Source organism: Pagrus pagrus, assembly GCF_965226575.1.
Source record: "Pagrus pagrus genome assembly, chromosome: 16".
NCBI classification, from domain to species: domain Eukaryota; kingdom Metazoa; phylum Chordata; class Actinopteri; order Spariformes; family Sparidae; genus Pagrus; species Pagrus pagrus.
Genome location: NC_140200.1, coordinates 22,549,584 through 22,577,384, shown reverse-complemented (window position 1 = coordinate 22,577,384; position 27,801 = coordinate 22,549,584). Strand labels below are relative to the sequence as shown.

At 39.0% G+C, this 27,801-nt stretch overlaps 1 protein-coding gene across 1 annotated transcript; it reads right to left on the bottom strand.

The window, feature by feature from the left end:
* On the bottom strand, positions 1-27,388 carry cd109 (CD109 molecule; the record flags this gene model as incomplete). Its single annotated transcript, XM_084377331.1, has 33 exons — positions 1-402; positions 580-682; positions 776-932; positions 2,414-2,562; positions 4,194-4,268; positions 4,777-4,932; positions 5,853-6,043; positions 7,730-7,901; positions 8,299-8,527; positions 8,605-8,686; positions 10,260-10,436; positions 12,059-12,200; positions 12,482-12,700; positions 14,239-14,352; positions 14,592-14,709; positions 15,274-15,391; positions 15,488-15,557; positions 17,431-17,520; positions 18,183-18,335; positions 18,878-19,051; positions 19,515-19,577; positions 19,735-19,836; positions 20,284-20,562; positions 21,445-21,554; positions 21,659-21,800; positions 22,766-22,859; positions 22,963-23,044; positions 23,696-23,735; positions 24,307-24,432; positions 25,167-25,403; positions 26,893-26,921; positions 27,015-27,193; positions 27,312-27,388. The coding sequence occupies 33 exons, from the start codon at positions 27,386-27,388 to the stop codon at positions 209-211; spliced, it is 4,443 nt and encodes a 1,480-aa protein (XP_084233457.1). The 3' UTR covers positions 1-208.
* Between the last annotated feature and the right edge of the window lie 413 nt (positions 27,389-27,801).

Sequence of the window (27,801 nt, the reverse complement as noted above, 5' to 3'; positions counted from 1 at the left end):
TCAAAGTTCAATTAAAATTTTATTTTACATTCTAATCAACACAAGGTGACAGGCAGAATAATCAGTAAAACTAGCAGACGCATTTATTAAAACAGCATTAAAATTGTACACTTTCAAAAAATCAATCTTGTCACACAACTTGCATCTTCCACAAAACTTGAGAAATGAATGCATCTACAAAGCTGAACTAGCAAAAGCTAGACCTCATTTAGATGAGGAGGAGGAGGAGGAGGAGCAGAGCGGGAGGTAAACTGGTCAGCAGGAAGTTTTGGCTGCAGCGTGAGGCAGCGCTGACGTAATAAACTGTGTTGTCTGAGCACTGACCGTAGTCGTCACCACAGAAGTAGCTGGCAGGCACGCTGTTCCTCCAGTATGAGTTATACATCCTCACCGTCCTCCGTCCTGAAAGGTCAGAGGTCAAAGGTTCAACATGAGTCTACCTACTTTAAACATTTTGAATTCAGGACTTTGATCTGCATTCTGGTGAGATACATTAGCAACAGAAATACACATCTAGCTGCAGAAAAAGAGAAGTAAAAGTATAAAAAGAGAAGTGAAGATGTTAAATTTCACTCTTACTTGGTTCATAATAATCATAGATGACAACACTTGCTTCCTGCACTTTGCCGACTTTGTACTCCATGACCAGAGGAATCTCTAGACACATCTCGTCTGTTGTCACCTGAAACACATTTCACACTTTAGTCCTTTACTTCAGAGACAAAACATTCAGATATGTTCTGTCTATGACTCAGTGTGTTTCAGTAAAGCTTACAGAGTCCAGGTACAGGACGACTTTCCCCGGCTGTGTCTCCACCTTCTTTAAGGCCCCATAAGTCGGTAAGCCTTCTGGTGGCAGGCTGAAGCCGCTCAGCAGACCCACCTCCATGATGGCCATGCCTGTCGCATTCAGACCCGAACCCTCTGACAGACTGCAGAGGGTGATACGACAACGTGAAGATGTTAGAAAACTACAGTATGTTTCATCACGGAGTATTTCCTGGGACATGAAACCATTTTACTTATTAAGTTGTAAATGTATTTATTTTTGTCAAATGTGTGCAAGAACAGAGTGTAAATCATCAGAAAATAAAGTAATGAAATGTAAAAATTTTAACTATATTAAATCTAACTGTATTTGTGTAGCAATTTCTTTCAATGATTATTTAAGTTAATAAAGTCATTAGAAGCATATAGTATTCATACTTACAAACTTTACTTTTATAAAAACGTTATTCACATGGTGACTTACATTTGTTTATTGTTTTTTTATTAAACTTTGGTTGCTAATAGGGGGGTCACAAATAACCGGTATTGACAATAATGAAGATATTTTTCAAATGAAATACTGATGTCCTGTTATTGATACACATATGATAATATCATTTAAATAGTCCAATGCCTCTTAAATAATTCCCATTTCTTTCCGTTCTTGGTTTGTCATAGTGGGTGGTGGTAAAGTGCTCTAACGCTGACTGCCACCTGCCATAAAACGGAAGGCGAAGAAGCCCCAGTAGGTAATATCTCTCTCAACCTCCCTACACACTTATTTTCAGTGTAATTAATTTGGCAAAAAAGGGACAAAACATTATGAAGTTAAGGATGAATTTGACAGAGCTTTTTTTGCCTATGTAAATAGATGTAGCGATATTTTTGTTATCGTGAATTCCCTCTGCCACAATCGTTGCAGCCCTAGTTGTTAATATAAGTAAGACAGTTTGGGCCACTGTAAAAAAAATGTTTGAATCTTGTCAAAATCTAAATACAAAATGTATGTACATTTGATTTATTTTTTCAACTCTATGATGACAACGTTGAAACAAATATCCCAGCAGACTCTTTAGTCAACAGTAAACGCATTACACAACATGAGAAGTTAAAGCATCACTATGTAGAAATTTGCGGAGATTTGGCGCCCCCTACATTTTCTGAGTGCAACACCACTGTGGTAAAAACAAATTCCAGGTCTGTAACAGTTTGTCAGATGTAATGTGGGTGCTGACTACAAACAAAACTCATGACGTCATAACAATGTTACGTGTTGAAAACTTGTATGTTGAAGTAAGCATGTATGTAACGCTGTGATCCTACCCTCTCACTGAAGTGACATAGAGCAAAAACAAGATAGAGAAACCATTCAGTTACAAGACACTGTACCATCAACATGATGTTAAAGCTGTTATTTTCAGGTAAAAAACGTTACATAATGTTTGTTGTCAACTTCCCATCTGGTGTTTCTATTGTTTTCTTCTTGACTTACGTCTTTACTGATTATGTTTTGCTGTTTGTAAACAGCCGCAGTAGTTTGACATATCACACACAAGCTGTTGATGTTCTGTTGCCGATACAGTTGCATCACGCTGACGTCATGTGAACAAACAGGGACCGACTGTCAGAGAGCCGTCCTGCTCACCTGCTGCAGATGTCCAGAGTTGCTGAGATTGACCCTGAGTCTCGCAGGTCAACGTGCAGATGAAACGCCTCGTGTTCGCCTGCGTGTCCGCCTGCGCGTCGTCTCCTTTTCATCAGCTCCTCCCTCCTGATGTTGTAAAACACGTTCAGCTGCGGCAGAAGAAGATGAGAAGGACAATCAGAGACAACTGTCATGTGCTGATTGCAAGATTACTCCACTTGAAGAACTCCAGGACCGGATTAAATTATAGCAGTATTACAAGAAAATCACCTGCTGGCCTCAGATCTGAGGGACCTCCTGCTCCGTGTCTTACTCGATCGTTCTCTCCACTACTTTGAATGTTCCTCTGTCTGCTTTTTTGTGCTTCTAATGTGGTTTATTATGTCGCTCTATTTCCTTCCCTCCCCACCTCTAGTTTCCTTCGTGATCTCATTGGATGTTCCTCTTCCCCTTGCCATGGTAAGGCATCTCTGGACTACTTGAACAAAAGGACTCGTTCTGACTCGAGGGTTTTTTGTCTCCGATGAAAGAAATTTGAGGAAATGAGGAAATCGTTTTAAAAATCTTATCATCTCAATGTTTATTTTAGTGGCAATTTGTATCACATATTTATGATTTCCTGTTTTTTGTTGTATTATTGGATTTGATATAACCTCAATACATTTGTCTTTATAAGGTTCCAAAGTGTATAATGAGATTAACATGTCTAAGTATTTATATACCATGGTTGTAAAGACACAGTAGAGCTGATACAGAAACTTGATGGGCAGTGCCTGCTCAGGCCTGTGACAGCTGACCAATCAGAGGAGCATTCAGACAGAGGGTGAATAGAAGTGCTGCAGTAATGGCCAGTACAAGGAAAATAATGTTTTTTGTGAACATTAACTCTCATGTAACCGGTTTAGATTTACACTTTATGTTTATTTAACTTTCATTTTTGTATCATTTTGGCTGTATTATTGCATATTGCATACATTTTGGCAAAGGTGTTTGCTATTTTACAGACAGATAAAACCGTTACATATTATGAACCAGTAAAACTATTGTTTTCATGCCACTTTCATTACAGCATAAAATCATGCGTCCCATGTTATCAGGATTTCAGTCAGTGGTCCTGGATGAGTTTGAGTTTGTAATTTTTCACTAGATAGGGCAGTTTACCTATATGTTGGCCCAAATGCATGCAATTTCCCTCAAGTCCTAAAGGGGGATTTACCGCCTAATAAAACTTGACCATCATGCAACTGATAAAAAAAAACATATTTACTAAGAAAAAATGTTCCATGTCAAAAACTGCCATAAAAATAATATATATCAAATATATGCACAGTGGCATCATGTAAACAAACTGGTATTTAAAGGGTTAAAATCCTGAAAATGAATCAATATTTGGTCGTTATTATCAGGACTGATGTTGGTTGAAAAATGTAACCCAGTGAAAGATGAAAATAATATTAATATATAGTATTTTTAATGGCAGTTTTTGACATGGAACAGTTTTTGTTCTTAATGTGTGGTCTAAGTATTTTTTTATTATCAGTTGCATGAGGGTTAAAGCATTTCTAGTAGACAACCATAATAAAATAATGAACATGAAAATTACCGTGATATCGGACCTTTAATGTAACTGAAAACCTGCTCCTATCATCTTTGCTGTTGAAATGCGATCATGAGTTCATCACACCTGTGAATGCTGCCCAGCAGAAAGCGTCCTCACAGTACATATAATTTACTGTAGCTGACAACAGCTCCCATGACAGTTTGAACATCGCTGCCGTACCTGAAACAGAGCGAGTCCACGGCCCACTGCGGTCACCTGCAAGTTCAGCTCCTCCTCTGGTTCAATCTGAAACAACTTGACACAAATTTTAGCCCGAGATTACTGTTTTCTACCTGAACATCAGGGTTTCCCATCAGTAACTATTTGACAAGTCTTCAATAAAGGTCAGTATTTTCATACTTTTGAGAAGTCATTATTTCCAGATTTGGTTTTGTAATGAGTTATTGGATATTTCCATCAAATTGGTGGAAATGGGCTTCCATTGGCTTTGAATTTGTTCCAACTTGACTATTTGAGAAAGTGACAGCCCCAGGTTTAGAACAAGCCCCAAAAGTTTGAAAAAAATATTTTCATAGTCTTTATGTCACATTGCCATGACTCCCAGAGGATGAACTCTGTTGACTTTGACTCAATTTTAGCACTAAAATCAGGACAAAATAACAGATTTGGGCTCCACTGCTTAATCACAGTGTTCTTTGAGTGTAGGATAAAAAATGTTTAAACTCATTAACACATGTGCCTCACCTCTCTTTGGTTATTTCTACTATTTAATCATCAACAGATGCTGAATCTGTCAGTGTACCTGCTGGCTCTGGTGAAGCAGGTAGTTGTCCTGGCGGATGTGGAAGTAGGCAACGGTGTTTGAGGCGTTGGTGTTCACTTTGACGGTGAGGTCAAAGTCGTGAGACCCACCAAGAACTGCAAACTTGGACAAGGCCTGCAGAGCCACGACTGTGTCCTGAGACAGGAAACAAGATTTAAATATACACTGCATATCTGACCATAGCTGATGGACTCCTGCTTTGATAATTCTGATTTCCTGTTTACGGCTATAGTTGTTTTTCAGAGCGTACATGTGTGCATGTCTGTGCATCTGTTCCTGTAGACAAATAGAGTCATTTCTGCCTGACAAACCCTGAGAAAGTCCTTACTGTATTTAGATCTGCTGACTCAGTATTTAGATCTTTGTTGTTTCCTTGTAGCATCTGTCATGCATGTTTGTGCATGTGTGCATTCATGCATGCTAAGGGGTTAATTCCACTTTAGTCACCACATGCCCAGACGGCCACAGCCTCCTTCTGATGTGACACTAACCACAGTTTCCAGTTTAAAGTGACGCAGACTGGAATTCCTCCTTTTACATGAATCCAGTTTAACCAGTAAACAAGAGCCTTAAATCTGGTAAAGGTAAGTAACCATGTTTGATTTTTTATTTGCAAACAAATCCCATGAAAAGGCCAAACCCACAATGAGTTAGCCCATCCCCATACTTTCCGATTTCTCTGACTGTGGCTTTCAGCTCCAAGCTCATTGCTTCCTACTGAGGGCATACATCTTTAAAAAAACGTCTAACAAATATAAAAGTCTCAGTAATATTATGAAACAACTGGTTACTGTAGTTTCTTTCAAATGTTTCTCAAACGTGTGGAAATTGTGAATTTGTTTGGGACTATTTTCAGCGGTGGATTAATCCACATTTGGTGGTCTAGTGCAAATTTGGAGCAACAGATGATTTTTTTTTTATTGCTGACATTTACTAGAATCAGTTGAGATAAACTCTGTGGTCTCTCGTGCTGATTACAGACCAAAACCCTTTCCTAAAAATGACATCCAGCATCCAGCTCATTTATTTTTCTTTTTCAAATTTTAGTAACTCACCTGAGTGCTCCCGAATCCTCCCTTATGGTTCCGCTGCTGGCTGAGCCACTTCATGAGGGCGAGGCCCTCTGTGATGAGACCCAGTTTGTGTTGAGAGAGCAGGGTGTAGGACGCCATCTCGATGTCTGCAGAGCGAGGCTGCCACGAGGACGACAGGCTGGTGTCTGGGGAAGACCACATCGGCACGCCATCTTCTCACAGAGGACAGTCGGAGGAGATACAGGCATGGTTAGAAGAATCAGAATTATTTGGTGTATTATAAAAGTGATGGGGTCGTTGTACTGTGGCTTTTACATATTTAAAAGAGGAGGCCATATCTTCAATGACTTCAAGACATGCAAAAAGAAAGCTGCTGAGAGCTGGAGAAATCTGGAGAAAAGAGCTAAGGCAGAGCCAGAGTCTCTGGAAGAATAAACACCCAGAGACACAACGTTTTTTATTTTATTTATTTTGTAAGATTCTGGGATTAAGTAGTAGATCTATCTTCTCGCTGGCATCACAACCTGTCATCTGCAGCGAGCTCAGGTGTTATAAAGTACTATAATTAGTCTCTCTTAGTCCTTGTCGACTGCTGAATAGAGGGTAAATGTATTTGACTTCATGAACATACAGAGTGGAAAGGATAAAAAAGAGAGAGACTGGAGCGAAAGAAAGAAGCAGAGTCTCAGGTGAGTGCTGAGGTTAGTCAGAGGCTGAACTCAACGCAGAACTGAACTGCTTGCTTGTTAGCTTAAGGCTGTTGTACAATAAGATATTCTGGCTGTTTGAGCTTATCAATCAATTTATCAATCTACCTTATCAAATGGAAAAATTTAAAAGTCAGATGTAGACAGCGTATTCACCTAGTTCATAGAGCTAACACCAGCTTAAAGGATAACTACCGTTTTTTACAACCTGGACCTTATTTCCAGCAAAATATATGATCATTTACTCACCCAGATAACTTTGGTGTCATTTGAAGTCGTTCGGACGAAATTAGATCCAGTGTAGCGCCGATATATCCATATAATGCGAGTGACGGGGCAGCGACACACAGCCTCTATATAACGCATATCTGCCACGAAACTAGTTAATTTCACCAATATTTTGTCATGATATGCTAGTGCTATACCCCTCTGAGTCCGGGCTCGTCCGTTATCAATATCCGGGGTCAAACTAGCAGTAGCAGCTACAGGTAAACAAGCCGGCTGTCGCGGGTGCGCGCGCAGCTCAGAGACGACATCTTCCAGGTCAGAGGTAGTAGGTCAACCTATAGACCCCGGATGTTGACAACAGACGAGCCCGGACTCAGAGGGGAATAGCACTAGCATATCGTAACAAAATATTGGTGAAATGAACTAGTTTCGCGGCAGATAATGCGTTATATAGAGGCTGTGTGTCGATGCCCCGTTACTCGCATTATATGGATATATCGGCGCTACACTGGATCTAATTTCGTCCGAACGACGCCGAATGACACCAAAGTTATCTGGGTGAGTACATGACCATATATTTTGCTGGAAATAAGGTCCAGGTTGTAAAAAACGGTAGTTATCCTTTAAGTGGCTAGCTAGCTATAGCTGATAAAATGCGCAAAATCACAGGTTAGAGGCTAGAAAAAGGCAGCCTGCTTTTGTCTCCCTCTTTGTGAAGTTAAGGACCTCTTGTTTTGAAAATATCTATGAATTTTGATGGTAAGTCTGGCATTTTATTATCATAAAATACACGTGTAATCCCAAAATGGCATAGCAACAGTAACTTAGGCGGAGGGAGCGTTTAATGATTGGTCATTGGTAACTGATTTTACTCCAAGATGAGTCCAACTCAGTGAAGCAGTAACACCTACACATTTCATACACACACACACACACACACACACACACACACACACACTGTACCTCTCATCTTGGCTCGTCCAATCAGCTCATTGATTGCTGTCGGTGCGCTGGAACTGCCGGCCAGAGCCAGAGCATAAGTGAGTAGGCTGAGGCTGTAGTTACTGGAGACGCCGAGAGCCAGACGGGTCTCCAGGAACATCAGGGCGGCAGACACCTGGCTCCAGTACTGAGCCTGACAGACAGAGAACAGGGCAGTGGTGTGTAAGCAGTCACTTCAGCTCAAAGGCATTTATGAGATCAGATCATAAAGATGCGGAGGGGTGAGGCAACATCTTTGGACATGAGAATGTTTGTCTTGTTAGGATGTGTAGTGTTTGATCCCATCTGTGGTCACATGAGTTTGTCCAGCTTTCACTCTTCCTGTTTTTACACAGCGTTCATTAAAATCAAACTTTATTGATCCCTGTGGGGAAAACAGATATCCTTCAGAATAAGAGCCAAAATCAGGTCAAATTGTTTTCTTACTTGTGGCTGGAGAGAGCAAAAGTCTTCTGTGGAGAAAAGAAAACAAACTGTCCTGTAGCTGCAGTGCATTCTGGGTGAAGTTTGATTCTTTTATTGGCTCTCACCTTGATGTCGTTATCTTCCAGCAGGGCGATGAGGACGTAAGCTGTGAGCGACACAGGGCCATCCAGGCCTCCTTGGAGCTCTGTGTGGATGACCCGACCGGGCTCTTCGAATCTCCCATCAGCCCCCTGCTGGGCTCCTAACCAGGCCGCCACTACTTGCAGCACGTTGGCGTCGATGCTGATGAATGACCGTGCCTGCAGGAAACACCTTAGCACGAAAGCAGAGAGCCTGCAGAGATGGAGTTTCTCTCATCAGTGATTCTGAGGATATCTCTCCATGTTTTGAGCTACTAGTTTGTGACGTACCAGGTGCTTCCAGATGAGTCGCTGTCTCCGAAGGCACTGAAGGAGCCGTCCATTCTCTGATAGGACAGCTCTCGCTCATAACCTGGTGAGAAAAGACAGCAGGGATTATGCAGCAGTCAGGTCTTCCTCAGGCTTCTTCTGGGAATGTGCACAAATATTTTTTACATGGATACAGAAGACAAATTAAAATAACATGTAGAAAAATTGCCTAAAAAATAAGTCAATTCATCTCCTTAAATCAGATTATTTTACTCAGTAGAAAGCAAACATAGTCTCCAAATTACAGTAAAGCAAGTTGTTATGAGATTTTTGTTGGTTTAAATATTGATTCTGTTTTACTTTTGAGATGTAAATTTAGTAGAAATAAACACATTTTTATAGATTTTTTTTAAACCAGAGACACATCATAAAGAAAATGTTGCATTGCTAAAAAAAACATGTTTATAGGCTGAATGTAAAAATAGATTTTCCTTGCGTTTTGTTGTGAGATCTGATTAAAAGAAACAAAAATTAATAAAACTACCGTTACATTTTACAGGTTTTTAACTACTGAAGTGTGCACTGCTTTCTGTCCACTTCTCTTAATTCTACCTCTGGGGAAAGCCAGAACCAGAGAGCTCAATTGCTTTTAAAGGAACAGTCGCCCCAAAATCAATATCACAGGACGTGAGAGGCTCGTGCTTGTGACAGCACGGGATGCAAACATTAATGGCGTCCTCCTCGGCTCAGCTGGGTAAGTTTGTTATCTAGCCTCTCGTCCAAGGGTAGATGCAGCTTCCTTCTGCGGGGTCATACGGTTGGTGAGTGTGGTTAGTTAGAAAGAAAATAGGTCCTATATTAAAAACTTCTCACAACAAGGTCTGAGTTGTGCCATCGAGTTATTACTGACATTAAATCTAGATGGATAAATAACACTACAAATAATGGCGTGTTCAGACCAAACGTGATGAAAATATTTACGTTGGACAAGTTTGATAGGGGTTACAAATTTTTAATCTTGTCTACTTGTGCGAGTAACGCAAATAAAAATTACTGTGAACCACATCAGTATGAACCAAAAACAAAGAGATTTCTCTGTGATCTGACTGCAATAAATGGATCAGAAGGACGCAAAAAACAACAACATCATAATACCGTCTCGTAAAAAGCCTGAATTCATGCTTTGTCAGGTCTGTTGGCCAAGCAAACAACTTTTAAAATGCTTGTTCCCGGAATGGAGTTTGGATTGATAAGAGCTATGCTGTGCAGCTAAGACGTACGCACCTTTAACACACTGAAAGGGGCCATTTTTAGTACATTTCCTTTTGATACTTTGAGTATATTTAACTGACACACTTTCACTCAAGTAGAATTTTGAATGTAACAGTTCCCTCTAACAAAGTATTTATATAGTGGGATGCTTCTTCTACTTGTGTAAAGTATCTGGATACTGCAGTAACTGCCTCATGGAGTTAATGCTAGCAAGCTAACTGATAAAATCAGCGGCTGATGCTTGTAATTACAGACAGAATATTTGACAAGTGGCAACAAACATGCTTCTTTTGTGACTCTGTTTCTCAAAATGTACCACAAATTCAGATGGTTAATCTCTTTCTGTAAACTCCATATGTGCAGTTTCCAGGGTTAATGTGACCTGATCCATGTCCTTGTTCTACCTTTCATCATGTACGTTGTTGCTGTGTCTGTGGTGTCCTGGTCAGCCTGTCCTGTAGCGCTCAGATACTGCAGAATGTAGATGTTTGGTGCAAAGTGGATCATGTTCTGTTCCCCGCAGCCGTACGGCATCTGGATGAGAGAGTCCAGGCCACTGATGGACGGGCCGAGGATGTCACCTTTATCACCATGGAAACCAGACAAATCAGACATGATGAGTAACACCAGGGAGAAGAGTCATGTTTACTGATTGTTAGCCAAGCTAAACACGGAGGAGATGTTTCACTGTTGCGGCAGATTACTGATACAAATATTTTGATTTGGATGAGCTGCTCCAGAGGCAGATTTAATCTCACTGGGTGACTTAAACCTCTGTGGGTGGAGTCACTGAGGCAGTAATGGCAGATGAGTAATAAGAGCACATCTGTCTGCATAAGCCAAGTGGGTCAACTCTGAAGATTCTTCTGATATTTGTCAGTGTGATGATCTCAAATTAAAGGTCATATCTTTGTTATGTTTCATTTATAAAAAGAAAGCTAAAAAGCATCTGGCGGGCAAAGTCAAATCTTAAAGTGGGCCAGCTTTGACCTGTGGGCCCCACTTTGGGCAGTCCTCTTTTAAAAGGTCATATATTCTTACAGCTCATTATTTTTGTTATTTATTTTTCAAAAATTAATCTAAACTACAAAATTCCTTGTGTTTGCCCTCCATTTATGTGTTCACAATCCAATTTCAACAATGTGTGTTACTATTTTTTTAATTTACTCTCAAATAGAAAGGCCTCTGTTAACCATTAACATTTGTAGGGTAGGCCAAAAGGCTTAGCTTTAAGAAATACATGTGTTCATGTGTACAGGGCCTAAGAACAACTGAGAATTGATGTGGTCAGAAAGGAAACACACTTTAACTGTCAATCAGAGAGGGCAGAGAAACACATCTTTTCACCCGGGTATCTACTCCTCAAAATATCACCGGCAAACTTGTAGCCAAAAGTTCAGCTCCGAGTTCAGTCTCAATGAGGAAAGTGAAGCAATCTTTCCACCGTTCACATGACAACCAGCTGCTTCCTCACTGCTGACACAACATTTAACCTTTAACATGACTACAGTGCTGATTCTCACTGTTGTTATAAATATCTATGTTCAACACCTGGACACAGGAAATTATGATCTCAGCACGCTGCATCTTGTGTTGCACATGTGTTGCATGTTGAACGTCTGCACCTTGTTACATTGAAACACTGTAACTTCCTGCACGGCTCGCTTTGAACGCGTGTGTTCCACCGACCCTAAACCATGAAGAAACTACCTCTGGTTATTTTAATTCATGTCGTCGAAACCATGTGTGTACAATGCTTGAAACATGCTGGAGTCCGTATGTGACAACGTGCCATTAAAAACATTGCGCACACTTCAGGACAGTAAAGTAGATCTGCAACTACTAACTACAGGCAGACCCGACGGCAGAAACATATAAGTTGGTGGGCATTACATTGTCATGGGGGTGGCACAATGAACTGATACATGAGAATCACCACTGCCTTTTTCCTCCTGCAACTCTCCTCTGATGACCCAGGCCCAGCAGTTTTTTTAAAGAAACTTCTAATATCCATTATTATTACATTTGTCTGACCAAAGGGTTCAGTTTGGTCCAGACAGGTCCAAGGCGGGGGGAGGGTACAGGTGACTCATTGGGCGGGCCCGGCCCCCCTCATGACTACAAGTGCTTTCATTTTATTTTCATTGTTGTTGTGATCTGCTTGTATCTGTTGTGAATCTGTGTTTTCGGTGTGTTTACATACCAACGGCCGTCACTGAAACTCTCTCGCTGCCCTCCACAACATCTGCCGGGAAGGTGTAAATCACGTCTCTGGAAAGGCTCGATTGCGAGTCAGAAACCTCAAACAGCAGCGAGGTGGAGAACGACTGCTCGAGTCCTTCGGCCTGAAGAATCAACAGCCAGGAAATGTGGAAACACAACACACAGACAAACAAACCAAGTGAGTAATATTCGTGGGAAAGGCAGAGCAGTAAAACAAGATCAAGATTTCTTGGGTTTCCTGTCTGAAACTCTTTGTGTTTGTTTTGGAGCTGCAGCCAGTCAACAGATGTTCTGATTAAAACAATCCGACTTTGACTCTTACTGTAGATGACATTTGTTGACCTCAGATCAAGACCACCTTGACTATATGCTCAATAACTTAGGAAAAAGGACACACAAGCACCTTGACCAGCACCACCATGCGAACGAAGTCGGATCCCAAAGGTGACATGGCTTTCACAGAGATGGGGATCTCTCCAAGGACCTGCGGCCTGATGGGAATGAGGACAGACGCTCCGCTCTGACTCCTCACTGACACACGACGAACGTTGGGCATGGAGAGCTCCTCATAGTCTGGTAAGACGAACTCGAAGGTGTCACTGTGTGCAACAATCACCATGACCTGACAACAAAGACAGAAAGAATTCACACAGAAGTCCGACAATACCAACAGTAGGAGGTAACAAAAGACAGCATTCTGTTGAAACTAAATATTAAATTAAAACAAAAATTTTAAGGAAGACAGCTCTCTGAGGGTTTATTGAGCTCTTTGTGTAGGATTTAAAGAGAACCTGGGTCATGTTATCCAACACCTGCTGTAGTCTGCTGTTGGCACACAATGACATATTACACTCTCAGACTCAACAGACTGATTTAAAGTAGATATATCATGTAGTCTGAGGCCAACATCAACAACATCATGTGACCTACATCATGATGTATTAAGACTCCAGATCAACATCTTTGGCAGCGTGCAAAGTTCTTCATCAGTTCAAATGTTTATGCATTTCATAAAGAAAAATACAAATATATAATTAGCTAAAATGCTAGCCGAAACTGGTTACACTACAGCAACAGAGGCAGAAAATTAAAACTCTCAGGAGTGCCCTGATCATGTGTTAAGAGCTCCCATGGCATTAGAATGAGTAAACAAAATACCCTCGATAGGGTAGTCGCAGACTTTTATTTCAGCCAACGTATTTAAAAAACTGTAGCTGTAGCTTTTTTGTTGTTGTTGTTTTTGTTGTGCTTCAATACATCAACATGAATTTACAGAAAAAAGTCTATAAGAGATACAACTTCCATCACACCAAACTGATGGAAAACTCAACAACTTAATTGACCCAAACTGAATAACAATAGCGACTTGCATCATTCAAGTAAAATGATAAGTTTAGTCCTTTTTTTATTACTTATGACGCCTTCGATATTTTGCATGTATTAAATCGTGTGAAAATCAAGCTTTTCTTGAGACCATCCACTCAAAACTTGCACGCCTGGCTCAAACCGCCATGAAAATCATAGGGAGGGAGGAGCAGAACTATCTTAAGTTGCTATATGAGAAATCACTGCTCAGAGAAGCACAAAAGATTTTTAACGACCCGACACACATCCTCAACCCAGAATTTGATGTGTTGCCCTCAGGTCTAAGGCTCAGACTTCCAAAAAGTAGACTGAATAGATATAGAAACTCATTTATCCCTTCCGCCATTAAGGCACTAAACAGTAATATGTAGCATTTTATTGCAGAACTGTAGGTTTTATTAATTTGACCGGTTTTACCTTTTTGGTATAGTTTTATTGTTTTATTATTTTTACATGCAAACATTTTGAATGTAGCACTCTAGTTTATTTATGTACCGTTGGTTTTACTCTATTGGTTTAGTTTTTCTCCGTATCGAACCACTGCGCACATAGCACTTTAACTTAAGAGCTGCTGGTTTGATCAGCTCTACAGATTTATTGATTTTATTGATTGAGTGGAAGCACCCTTCACTGTTTTGAATGTGTGTTAAATGTGTGAAAGTGCTTTGTATGAATGTCTCGTATGTATTGTTTTGTGTATGCAGTGGCTCAGAGCCCAAAACAAATTTCCCTTCGGGACAATAAAGTACAATTCAATCCAATCCAATCAAGCTGTGTGAGAAGGCTCAGACTGACCTCCAGGTCCTGTAGCAGATAGTTGAACAGAATGACCTCCAGCAGCAGCTCCTCTCCTCGGATAATGTAGGCCGGAAGATTCAAGGACAGGAAGAAATCCTGGAACACTGTGAGCTGCAGAAGGATATTATGGAAATCTCATTATGTACTGTCTCATCAGGTGAAGACAGCACTAACAGTTAAGTGATTTAAATCGAATGAGAGAAGAGTAAAATTAGACTGAAAAAAACACTGAATAGACATCAGCTTAGAGTTCACTTAAGTTAACAATTAAGAAAAGACACATTTAGAGCCATGTTGAGATTTCTCCTCAAAATGTTTTTTACACAAAGTCGTTTAAGTGATGTAAATACCTCTGCAGGCCTCTCCACGATGCCCAGGCCCAGGTTCTCAGACATGACGAAGGCGGTGGCTGTCCAGGTTGTGATGCTGTCTGGTACAGTCAGATGTATCTCTGTTGAGTCTGAATTACTGTGGAAAAAAGACGAGAGACATGATTTTAAATGTAAAACAGTGCTAAAAATATGATTCCAAATAAATACTGAAATATGAGGTCTGCAGTTTACTCCAAATGAATTCAAATTGGTTCTATTCATAACTTCAAAATGGCGACCAGGAAAAAGAGATGCATTTTTTTTATCCCCACAACAGCGACGGTTTTGTTTGTTGTTATCTGTAACTGACAAAGTGTGTCAGAAGATTTGCAGCAGACTGAGAGTTTATACAACTCATTCATAGTTATATGCTTTAATTTCTTTTGAACTGTTTGCTCTTCAAGCACTACTCTGCATGTAATTCCCTCACTATACTGTAAAATGCTAGTTTTAAGTATTAGAATAAAAAGAGGTGTCATCTGCATAGAGAAGCAGTCACACACTTGGTGCAATTAAAATAAAATATATATATATATATATATATATATATATATAATATGATTGTTTGTCTCGATCAATCATAGCTCCATTCTCTTTAGGGGCACACGTTTACACAGCAACATGACACGTATTGAATAATTCAATGTTTCTGAAGCTTCACCCTGTGTTAGTATCCATCCATATCCAGGTCTCTGGAAAGTTCCAGCGCTCTCGTGGCTCCTGTTGTTGCTCCATATATGGAATGTCTGTCTGGGTCAGGTGATGTATTCCCTCCCCTGCTGTTTAGAGATGAGTGTCAATTATATAAGCATCACAGTCACAATAGACTGAAATATACAGTAAGCTTTTGATTAACATTGTTTTATAAAACTTACGAAATTCCGGCTTCAGATGATGGCCAATCATGTATAAAGTGGCATCCGTCAACGCTATAAGATCACATGTCTGCAGAAAGACACAAATACACAATTTACTCCATATTTGGCAGGAGAGTTAAGGATTAGGGTTAATACACGACAACCACTAGTTACATTTCAATGCAAATAGAATTCTGAAGTTATTCCTGTAAGAACAGTTGGCCCAGTGGGGAAATCTGGCAGGAAAAAGGGCAGCTAGGAGAGTCAAATAATATGCCTGATAGCTCCACAGCTAACTGAGCTAACTGGCTAAAAGCAGCTATAGTTGGCAGTATATTTTCTTTGGCAAAATGAAATGCTTTCTGTCCATCAGGAACTCTGTAAAAATCTGTTGAGGCAAAGAACGAGCAGGACATCAGAGGAAAAAATATTTTCTCCAAAAAATATGATCAAGATCAGAGTCCTAGTCAGAGCTGCAGTCAATCACCTCGTTAGGACGGTGGAGTAAATGTGAACTTCACTCATAAAATACCAGTTCTTGCTTCAATACAGTGCTGATTCAGCACCCAAATAAACTTTGGAATTTAGTGCACATCATTTTCTTTCCTGTCATAGAAGGTTGACTGCTGAGTGAGCCATGAAATAAGAATGAAACTGCCTATCAAGCCAGTCAACACAGATATAAAACCCAGTTTAACTGCCAAGGACCATTTAAAGGTGCATTAGGTCAAAGAGTGGTGTAAAGTTTCTGATATAACTGGGGGTTATGTTTAAGACCAGAGGAGATTGATGTGCAGGGATGAGGGTAGGTTTCTAAACTCCGCCCATTCCTCACTTTCTCTGATGCAGAAAAACTCGTCCACGCCCTAATCTCCTCCAGGCTTGATTAGTGTAACAGCCTGCTCATCGGTATACCCAACAAACACCTTCAGAAACTTCAATTCATTCAGAACTGTGCTGCCCGAACTCTGATGAAAACCCGCAAATACGACCACATCACCCCCATTCTTCAGAACTTCAGAAGTGCTTTACAAATAAAATGTATTATTATTATAATTATTAAGGTAGCTTTACATTAAAGTGTGTTTACAGGTAAAGTAGGTGCCAGGTTTTGAAAAGGAAGATCAACATACAGAATAAAAAAGGTGACTCTGGTTCTGCTGTCTCGTTTTTGATCATTTGTATCTATGCTGTCCATCATGAGTCCAACATGTTAATGTAGACAAGTGCAACGCTAGACCAGTGGACTGATTTTCAAAACCTACATTACTCACATTAAACCTTAGCCATAGAGTGACATCCCTGGAGACAGTTTATCAGATTACACACAGCTTCCTCTGGAGCCACAAAAAAGGCTTGATACTATCTTTTTTAACATATGCATTAGTATTCCCCATGACCTGTAAACACATTTTAATGTGTAAAATCAGTGGAATTACCCTTTAAGTCAGGGTTAGAGAATGACGAAACAGTAATACTTGGCTTTTTAGCCGGGCAATGTTGGTTCCTTATAACCAAGACTACCATCTTTCTCTAAATGTAACCAGGACATTTAAGTGTCTAATTGTTGCCAAACATCAGCCTATTTATAGTTGAATCAAATCAGAAAACATTTTGTTTTGTGCATGGTCTGCATTTAGCAGTTTTGGATGACAAATGATATTGTCCTTATAATTGCCGTTCTAGAGGGACTTAATTTGGAGGAATTGTTGGCATCGTATTTACTTAATTGTGTATGCAAAGACATAACACATATTTCTGCATCCCACTCGTGATAATGTATGGCAGAGATTTGTACAAATACAAATAACTAAGTAAAGCAGGGAATACGTTTTAAATGCTCATCTCTAAGCAAGACAGAAGCATAATCAACCATCAGAAACTGTTCCTTCTGATTAACAGGAAGTTAACACAATACTCTAGTGATAGAACAGATGTGATGTGTCTCTGGGGGAGGTAACCTTAAAGACGGAGTATGGATCTCCCATTCTCAACATGTCAGAATAGGCGTCGGCCATGGAAACCCTGTACTCCCCCATCTCCTTCAGCACCTGTGAAAGCAACACCGACATCCTCAGAGCCCACAATGACCGACAAAACAGACCATGACACAAAAAGAGCCCTTATTGTTTAAAACCTGTTTGACTGAAGGGGGACAAAACAGTTCATGGTGCCTCAGTAAACAATGAGCAGATACTGGGGTCAGGGGTGGCAGATTGGATTTCATAGAAGTGCCTGCGGGGGATGTTAATATACTGGGAAAAATATGGGTGGACATGTATCTGGAAAACTGCTACTGTTGGAACTGGAGAGGTCCCTGGTGAGATATGGAAACTTCTGATGTTCACAGATCACAGGATGTACTGTAATAAATGCAAACTAACTATCTGTACAAAATATGTGACTCAAGATTTTTGACTGAGGAGAAATTATTAGCAACGTCAAGAATGAAATAATACACTTGTTTAAGTTATTTTAGCTAGCAATAATAAAAAAATTGCTAGCCCAGGGTAAAAAAAATACCACACAGGTCGACTTTGCAAGCAGCTTGTTTTTGCAAGCCATATTTACTTTTAATGTTATGCAGTGACCTCTAGTGGTCGTAGTAATAATTGCAGCAGCAAAGGAGGAAGTCAGGTGGCGTAGTATAAAGTCTGCATTAGGAGGAGATTGGGGTGGATTTTTGGATCAACCATAGAACCGCTGTTCTCACCGACTCCTTGGAGATGTCATTGTGTGATCCTGCCCACTTTGTCGCCTTGTCAACCACCAGGATCCCTACCAGAGAGGCGGGTTCTGCCACAGCAACCTTCAGTGTCACATTGTTACCTGGTCTCATCATAGTGCTGCTCCAGCTCAGAGAAACCTGCCAATCACAGGCTGGTAAGTCATAAACCATCATTACATACACTCACATCAGACACACTTTTTTTGTCACACACTTTAAACCACTATACACTATCAGACAACATTACATCAGGCAAATTAGTAATCAGGTTTAACATGGTAGCCCAAAGCAAAGATGTATGGGAAAGCTTCAAAATAGAAGAATTTGTGTTTATGTTTATGTCAGTAATTATTTAATATATTGGAGTTTTCAACAGCCACTTTCGGCAGTGCTGAGTCAAACAATGCTGCTCCGATTTGCTTTTCCATTACCAGTTTTACCACGCTGAGTTGAGAAGAGCTGAGCTGAGCTGATAGACCTTCTCTGAAGTGGGGCCAAACCTTGTCTACCCCACCTCCAAGCAGGCTGCAGTGATCAACTTAGTTGGTACTGTAAAGCTGGTTAACACTCATTAATTTTAACTCAACTTTTCCATGCACTTGACTTACTACCTTGGTATCATCATACTTACAATAATCAGAAATAAGCAAAAAATGTAAATAACTGAAACAATGAATTACCTTGTTTTGTAATGCTTGTTCGATGGGTAACCGTATCATATCGTTGACAATCTCTCCATTTGGATGTACACAGTAGACGATGATGCAGGCCAGAGGAGCCCAGTTAATGTCTGGGACCAGAGTTAGAACTCCAGAGCTTTTCCCAGCAGAAACTACCTGACCTCTGGACTTCACCTTCACATAGAAAACAAATATGAGGCCTTTTTTTCTTTATTCTTTTATAAATGTTATACTTAAAGTTAAATTAATCATTGTTTTGGCCACAAGGGGGCAGACAAAATCCCAAAAAGGACAGACATATTGTAACTTTCTAAAGCTGTACAATAACAATGTTTATTGATATAGAATTTTAGTTCTATACCACTAAACATTTAAGTGCTCCACAAGATGTAAAACGGACACAATACAAACAAACTTAATGATAAAATAAGATAAAACATTTGCTTATATTGTCACAGGGAACAATCTATAAAACAAAAGAATAATACAAATCTAATCTAGATAATTTAAGAAACTGAAGGTAATCCTACAGTTGCAGTTAACTCTAAATGAAAGCCCTAGAAGATTCAAAAACATAAAGTTAAGTTGGATATTAAATAAATGAAGCATCTTTTTTGAGTGACATTATTGAACTCACTATGTAGTGAATCTCAGTCATTGGAAAATTCCTTTCTATGTGCAGCGGGAGAGGTTCACCAACCTGAAGGAAGGGAAGATTGTGATTTAGTGATTATTTTAGAATTACAAGAAGCTTTATGAATGCTAAGAGTCAGAGTAAATACATCATCAGAGTAACTGCACTTCCTGTTTGACCAACAGTATTCTCACAATGAGTTCCTCATGTTCTTCTTACGTACCTCTACGGGTCTGGAGGGTTTCTGAATCTGCAGGTAGGAGTTACTGGGGGATGTGTAGCTTCTATAGAGCTGTAGAGTGCTGTGACTGTCCTTAAAAGAAGCCTGAAAACAAACAACAAATAAGCAAAAAAAACCACGGTCTTAAATTTCCTGCTCCGGTGCTAAATAATCTAGCTGAAAATCTTTTTGGCATCTGCAGCTGACTCAAAAGTCTCAGTTTGTCTGTGGACATAACATTTATATTCAAAACATGCTTTTCACTTCCCACCTAGCTCTGGTTCAAGTCCTCTAATGTTTTGTTTCTCTTCTATGCAGATGATACGCCACTTTACATTTAACTTAATCCTGTCACTGTGTTCAAATTTCACACAAAATGTCAATTGATAAGTGATTCCTAGGTTGTAATGCTCATAGTTAATTATGGCAAAATACATTGTACCAGTAGGAAACTATTTTTAATTTTTTATCCAATAGCAAATGTACTATACCCTCAATATATTGCAGTCAGGATAAAGATCAAGTTTTAAGGTGATATAAAGATAATCTTACATCAATTGTGAGTGTTTCAGTTCCATTCATTATCTGGATGTAGAGGGGTATCACTCCATCTGCAGGGACAGGAAACTCCATGTCTTCAGGCGGCATCTCCTCCGGACGGACGTGCATGAAGGGATCTCCCAACGTGATTGCTTTACGAGGCTCCATTACATCCACCTCATCCAATTCCCAACTCCATGGACTTTGCATTCCCTGCATCACTGACACTTGGATGGTCTTTAGCTGATCTTCCGCTGACAGAGGCTCATCATTGTATGTAGATACTTTCAGCTGCAAGATCATGGATACTATTGACTATGCTTTTCAGAATTGAATCTAGTATGAAATAAAGAACAGTATCAGATCTATTGTGTATGGTACAGAATGTGCAATAAGAGGCCCTTATCTTCAAATCTCATAGAAATAATACTTGAAACTGATACCTTGTTGATGATACTTTTTGTGCATTGAAACTAACTAAAACTTAACTAGCCCCATTCTTATTTGAAAAAGATGAATGTAAACATGCTTGGGTGAGCAAAAGACTAATTTTTACCCATACTACTAACACACAATTGTGTTGTTAAAAGTACCTGGAGTAATACTCGAGTAAAGATATCATGTTAAAAATATACTTTCGTAAAGGTGAAAGTCACCCATACGAATAGTACTTGAGTAAAAGACTTAAAGTGTCTGATATTAAATGTGTTTAAGTACCAAAAGTAAAAGTACATTTAAAATATATTTACCGATATGTATATACTGTATACTTTTAGTTGATCAATTCTTAGCCAGACTGATGAACAGATCAGATATCAGTATCAGTTTAGTAAATTAATTTAAAAATGTACTACTTTGGTTCTGATGCAGCATTAAATCTGCAAAGTAAGTTATCAAAAAAATATAGTGAGAAAAAAGGACAAAATGTAGAGTTGGAAGTATAAAGCAGCAGAAAATGGAAATACTCAAGTACAAGTATCTGAAAATGGTACAGTACTTGAGAAAATGTACTTAGTTACATTCTATCACTGACTAAAAACATTTTACTTGACATTTTACTCAGAAAAGTTAATTATCTTTAATGCGAAAAGGAAATGGAAAAGGTATAAAAGTAAACAATTAAAACCTTGGAAACAAATTAGACTGAAACAACAAAAGATGTACTTTCCTTACCCTGGCAGTGAAGTTCAGAAAGGGCCTTAATATTTGGGGATAGCAATCAAAGGAAACTTTAAACCTAAACCTTGCCAAAGACACCTTTGCCATGCTGTTATATGTGAGACCTGAGAGATGAGAAGCATCCAGAGTGAAGTCAAGAACACAACATTTCTGTGATATTTGTTAAATAAAACTCTACTGCAGTTTGAATAACTACAGGCTTCATTACCTGTTAGCTGTTCAGTCACATTAACCACAATCGTCAGAAACTCATCATCCATGGATCCTTCATAGAAGGCCCTTTCTAGAGCCCTTTTTTTCATGGGGTGGTATTCGGGAACGTCAAACATGAAGTCTTTGGTGCCGTCAATCTGAATCAAAGCAGGAGTGATGTCATTAAGTTACTAGAAACTGATAAAAATGATTACTGTAATTTTGCAGTATATTACTAGCTAATAACTGCATTAAATTCTCAGTAGTACACAGTAATCATTTTACTGTGATGAAGTACCAAACATTACAGTAATATGTTGTGTTTCTACAGTAAACTGAAACACAATTTTACTGTGAAGATACAGTATTTTGGATCTTAAATTACAATTTTGATTCAGTAATAAGCATCTGTAGTTATTGTAAATATGCACATTTACAGTACATTTACAGTTACATCATAACAATACACTGTGTTTACACACTTACCCAGCCATATTGCTTCTGAGCATATATTTACCCGCTAGCATGTTAGTATGTTAGAATGTGTACCTTGGTCGACCACTTGTAGGCCTGTTTGCCTGTTGTTAGCATGTCAGCCTGTTAATATGCTAGTCTGTTAGCTTGTTGTTAGCCTTTTAGCATGTTAGCATGTGTAACTTGTTGTAAAACTACAATATTTTATTGCTAAATTACTGCATGTTGCTGTACCTTAATTACAAAATTTCCTTGTAATATACTATTTAATTTTTTTTACAGTCGCTTCAGAAGTCCACCTAAATACTAAAGCATAATTTACAGTAGTTTACTGTGAGAATTTACTGTGAAAAACCTGCTGTTTGTTAAGTGTATTCACTAATTATCAGTAAATCTATTAAACTATTCTATTATACAGTATTTGTTAGTTAATTTATTGATTGTTTAGTCAAAAAAAGCAAAAATAATGATATACATCCATCTCAGTCTAGATGTCAAACTGATGTCTTTCAAGTTTTTATTTCAGGTGACCAATCGTCAAAACAAAAAAGTATTATTTAAAGGCAAAATTGTGAATCCTCAAAAGCTAATATTTATTTTTGGTGTAAACAGATCATCAGTCTGCTTCCTTTAAAATAAAAATACACACCTCACTGTATTCATCATAAGCGTCTTCAATACCATGAAAGTGATACAGGTATGTTATTATCATGTGTCCCTGAACAGGCTTGCCATACGAGTGCCTGAGGATGAAAACACAATAAAATTAAATAATGCTCACTTTATCATTAATACACAAATATGGAAATAAAAGTATTGAAACTGGATTGAAATGAAGGTTCTCACTTTGCTGTGACGGAGCCCCACAAAGTGTCCTCATAATGAATTACATCCGGAACGTTTATGACAACTTCAAATTTTGGCAGAACTGCAACACACAATGAATGGACTTTAGAGCTGGATGAAACGAGTGGCGGAAAAAGTATTCAGCTTATTAAGTACCAATATAACAATGTAGTAAAACTCTGAAGATTTTGAATACAGGGTTTTTATATGTAACAGAGTTCTGATGCTCAAATCTGTTCTCAGTTTTTGGACTTTTGTGAAAAACTGGATTCTTTTTTATTCTTTGTGTGTCAGAAAGTTATTAAAAAAACATGTGGAAAGTTCAGAGGAGAAATGACTCTATGGTGAAACTGACAACAACTCAGACATCTAAAACGCAACAATGAGACACAATTAAACACTTTTTTGTAAGAGATCACAATCCAAAAGGTTGACGGTGTAATCTTTAACAATGTGTTATATTATATGAGCTATATAACATTATTATATAATACTTTATTGTTTTATAAAGCAAAATCCTAATCTACAAAGTAACCAACAAATATTTATAATACATGGATTTCCCTCCAAACTATAGTGTAGCAGATGTACATTATTGAGTAGCATTAATTGGAAACACTTAGGTGTTTTATGGATAACAATTTCTGCATTCAGAGGATGTTTACATGTAAGACAAAAAGCCCAAGTCTTCATGTAATCATCCAGTTTTCATTGTACAAAAAAGAAAACTTACCATAATGGACCACACTGAAATGCTTCTCAGTTGAAACACTCTGTGAAACAGACAGAATATGAACCCTCTTGATTTCTGTGCCAACATGACGAGAGGAAATGAATTAAAAATGTCTGTCTTTCATTTATCTATCAATTAGAGTTATTGTTTCTTGTGTGTAGAAGTAAAGTCTCAAGGGGCGTATTTACAAAAAAGTGGACTTTCTGTCATTCATGGCAAGTCTTGGCTCCTTGAAACTCAAGCACAAGCAAAATCTCAAGTCTTCATCATGAAACTGCAGGTCAGGATGTAAATCTTTCATCACCATCTTTACTGGATTGGACTCTCAAGTGTTATATTACTGCAGTGGATTCCAAATATATAAACCCAAAAAAAGCCATCTGGTTTCTTTAGCTGAGCGCTTTAAATTGTGTATCTCAAATGATAATTGGTTTCAAGGACACTGACAAACATCTTTAACTTAATAAGAAACTTATTTTAACAAATTAGTAATAAATATTTTCCTACAAACACATCAGGTCCGTCCAAGTTTCATTCCATTTTTATCTATAAAGATCTGAGATGAGTTCCTACAGTCCTTAGTCCCAGTAAGGTACCCCTAAAGGACTTACATTGACTGTCGTGACGATGGTCCATTCACCCAGAGGTGGGTTTTCAGACAGCTGAAACTCTTTGGACACAACCCCGAGGACAGTGTCTACAGCCAGCCACTGTCTGAGCAGGTTCCCCCTCGGATCCTGGATGAGGTAGAACAAATGACATTATGCTGAATGGTGGATGTATAGTATTTTACATTTTAGCAGACGCTTTTGTCCAAAGCGACTTTCAGTAATTCATACATACATTCATACACTGATGGCAGTGGTTGCCATTCAAGGTGCCGACCAGCACAGTTTGGGGGTTCAGTATGGGGTTCAGTATCTTGCCCAAGGACACTTTGACATGCAGACCACGAGAATTGAACCAGTGACCTTCCAATAACAAGACGCTGGCTCTACCCCTGAGCCACAGCCATATTGTATTGTATTATAATGTTGTGTGGGAAGAAGTCCAGTGTCTTTGATATTCCTGCAGTCATTTTTTACGTCACTTCATTTATCTAATAGCTTTAGTAGCTAAAGAGTAGCTAAAACTGTTCGTCGATTCATCAGTTAATTGATTGACAGAACATACAGTATTTCTTTTTGTTTTGTTTATTAAAGCTGATTGCGCTTATTTTTTCTGCAAAGTAGTGTAAACCAGCTGTTAACTTAGAGTATTGTGTGTTTTATAAGGACAAAGCAGTTTCATTTTTGGGAGAACTGTTGCTTTAAACTAAATGGCAGGTGTAAGTTGCATGAAAAAGGTGGCTACACCAGATGGTTGGGTTGATTGGTTAGGAAGATGTTTGATCACTGATATGTCTAAATAGTGTATTTGAGGAGTTAAATGATTTTTACATATGTGTATTGTACATTAATCTGAGACTCACTCTAATGATGATGTCCACCGGGCTCACGAAGGGTTTCCTGTCGGGGTGAATGGACAGCACTCTGATCTTCACCACCTGCCCCGGCTGATAGTTCAGTTTGTCTGTCTGAATGAAAGTGGAGAGGCATTTGGGGTGGAAGTGCAGCTGTGTTGAGTTGGAGAAAACCTCGACGCTACCCACGTGACCTTTGACCTCCAGGATGTAAGGGTGCCAGTAGCTGGACTCACTATCGTGGATCTGCAAGGGGGACACAATTTAGAGGTCCATTAAAGGTTTAACAAATAAATGTTTGTAATTCTAAAACCTCTTGAAGCTTATAGACCAAACGACAATGATTGTGGTTAATAATGGAAATCCAAGAACCTCAGTGACCTCTGTAGAAATCAGTTTTTGAAGCAGCTCCAGCGACTTAAAAGCTTCTCAGGTGTCCGTAAACTCAAGGACGGCAGACTGAGAGCTGGGCTGCAGTCCAGTTGAGATGCCTTAGCTTTGGATCTGCTCAACATCTGTCTGAATTTTACTTGATCGTATCTGGTTCTGTTCAAAAGTATCAGCTTACACTTCAAGGAAAAAAAGTGTCTCCTCTGCTTCAAAACAGAAAATCCATGTTTGCTCTGGTTTCATTTAGAAAACCACTGATAGAAAAGAATTCAACCAGCACTGTTCAGAAAGTTATGTACAACTTTGCTTTCGTGACTGTGGTCAAGCAAGCGTTCACAAACAGCCGATGCTTGGATGTTAATGCCTGTCTGTCCCCACTGTTATGGTGTGAGTGCTTGGAGCAGTCAAAAAGGATAAAACATTCACATTGCAGCAATAGTTTCTCAAGTCATTTTGAATTGTTTAAAGTCCTGTTGAATTTCTTTTTCTTTAAAAGGTTTGCTGAAAATTCACTGCTGTCCTGCTCAGAAAAACAAAAGATGACTTATTTTTCTGTGTATTTCTGGAGTTAATTAAAGGGAGAGTCAGCTCAAATTACGCTACACTGTTCAAATCTGAAAAAAATCTATTTCAGCTAATAAAAAAATATTCCTAAAGAGATTTGCTGAAATGTTCACATGACTCTGACAATAAGCATGACCAATTTAGACTTATTTAACTGTACAGATTTTTAAAAATAATTAAAGGGAAAGTCTGCAGGCATTTAGCTCTTAACTAAAGTTTTGGACAAAGTAAAACTTTGACCAGATGATGGCTCTTGGATTAAAAGTCAGTTATTTACAATTTATCTTGAGGGGAACATGAATGAGTTCAAAAACTTACAAAGTAATTTCAGGGCAAAACTTGAAAGCAATTTGAACCTGAAGAGTCTTTTGTTGATGATACACAAAAGGTTTCACCTCCTCAAAGACACCAAACTCCACTGACAAAAAAAAGTACCATACCTTGCATTTCATTGTAAAGAACACTTCATCCACACTCCACAAGCAAACTAAATAAATAAAATCAAAATCATCAAATCTGTCTTGGTAGGTTAATCAATTTAATTCACAGAGAAATATTCTGGCTCTGCACAACTTCTTTCCCCCGCTGTAGATTAGTAATTAATTCGTCTTGGTAAGGATCTATTTATTCGATCTGCAGTGTGACCTTATTTCATGTAACATAATTATTAGCTTGCTTGCTATCCTGCTAACACTAATATAAAACATCAAGTAAAACATGCTTCAGGTTGGAGCCACATCAGGGGCAAAGCCACTTAAAAGCTTAAAAATTATGTACTTACAGGTGGCAAAGTCAGCAGCTTTGTTGAACCTTTAAAAGCAGAAATTGACAATAATGCTGTTTAATATCTCTGCAGGTAATTGAAATACATTCTTTTGTTGATGATACACAAAAAAGTTTCACCTCCTTCAACTGTAGTAGAGTTTGAGGCCACGGTCTGGTTGTCATGAATGATGTGAGCAGATACAGTGACGGGTGAGGTGGTCAGGATGGTGACTGACACTGATGTTGGGACTCCAGGACGGACGGCTGTGGGAGCCAGCAGTAGGTAGGAGGGCTGATGATGATCTGTAGTCTCTTTCCTGTAAAAAAAATTTGGTGTTTGTTCATCTACTCCTGACAAGATAGATCCTTGAATTTTCCATATATCTTCCCCTGGCTTTACCTTGTACCTGTGATTTTGCCTGTGTGTGTGTTTACCTGGGTAGGGTGCTCTGGGCAGCGGTGAGAACGATGAGGCCGAAGAATCTCCACACCTGGAGTCGCTCCATCTGCATGAGTGAGCCTCAATCCACGGGGCTTCGCTCAGAGCTGGAAGGAGGTGATGTCAACAGCAGTCTTCATACCTGCAGAAACCTGTGACCCCTCCTAGTCCTCCTACAATATCACCTGATGAACTGAACCGGTGTCAGTTTACCTGACTTCCCCCAGGGAGGCTTCATCTGGGAGCAGAGACTGGGTATTTCAACTGTTAGGATATTTAATCTGTTAACACGGAGGAAAATGTACCCGTTTTATTATCTGTGGTCTGTACCAAAAAAGATTTATAATATCTGTTTGTTTCTATTCCTGTGAACAATAACGAGCACAATCTTGAAAGAGGCATAAAATGGAAATACTCAAATCAACTCAAACTTGTACTGAAGTACAATCCTTCAGTAAAGTTACATTCTGCCTCTGCATCACACAC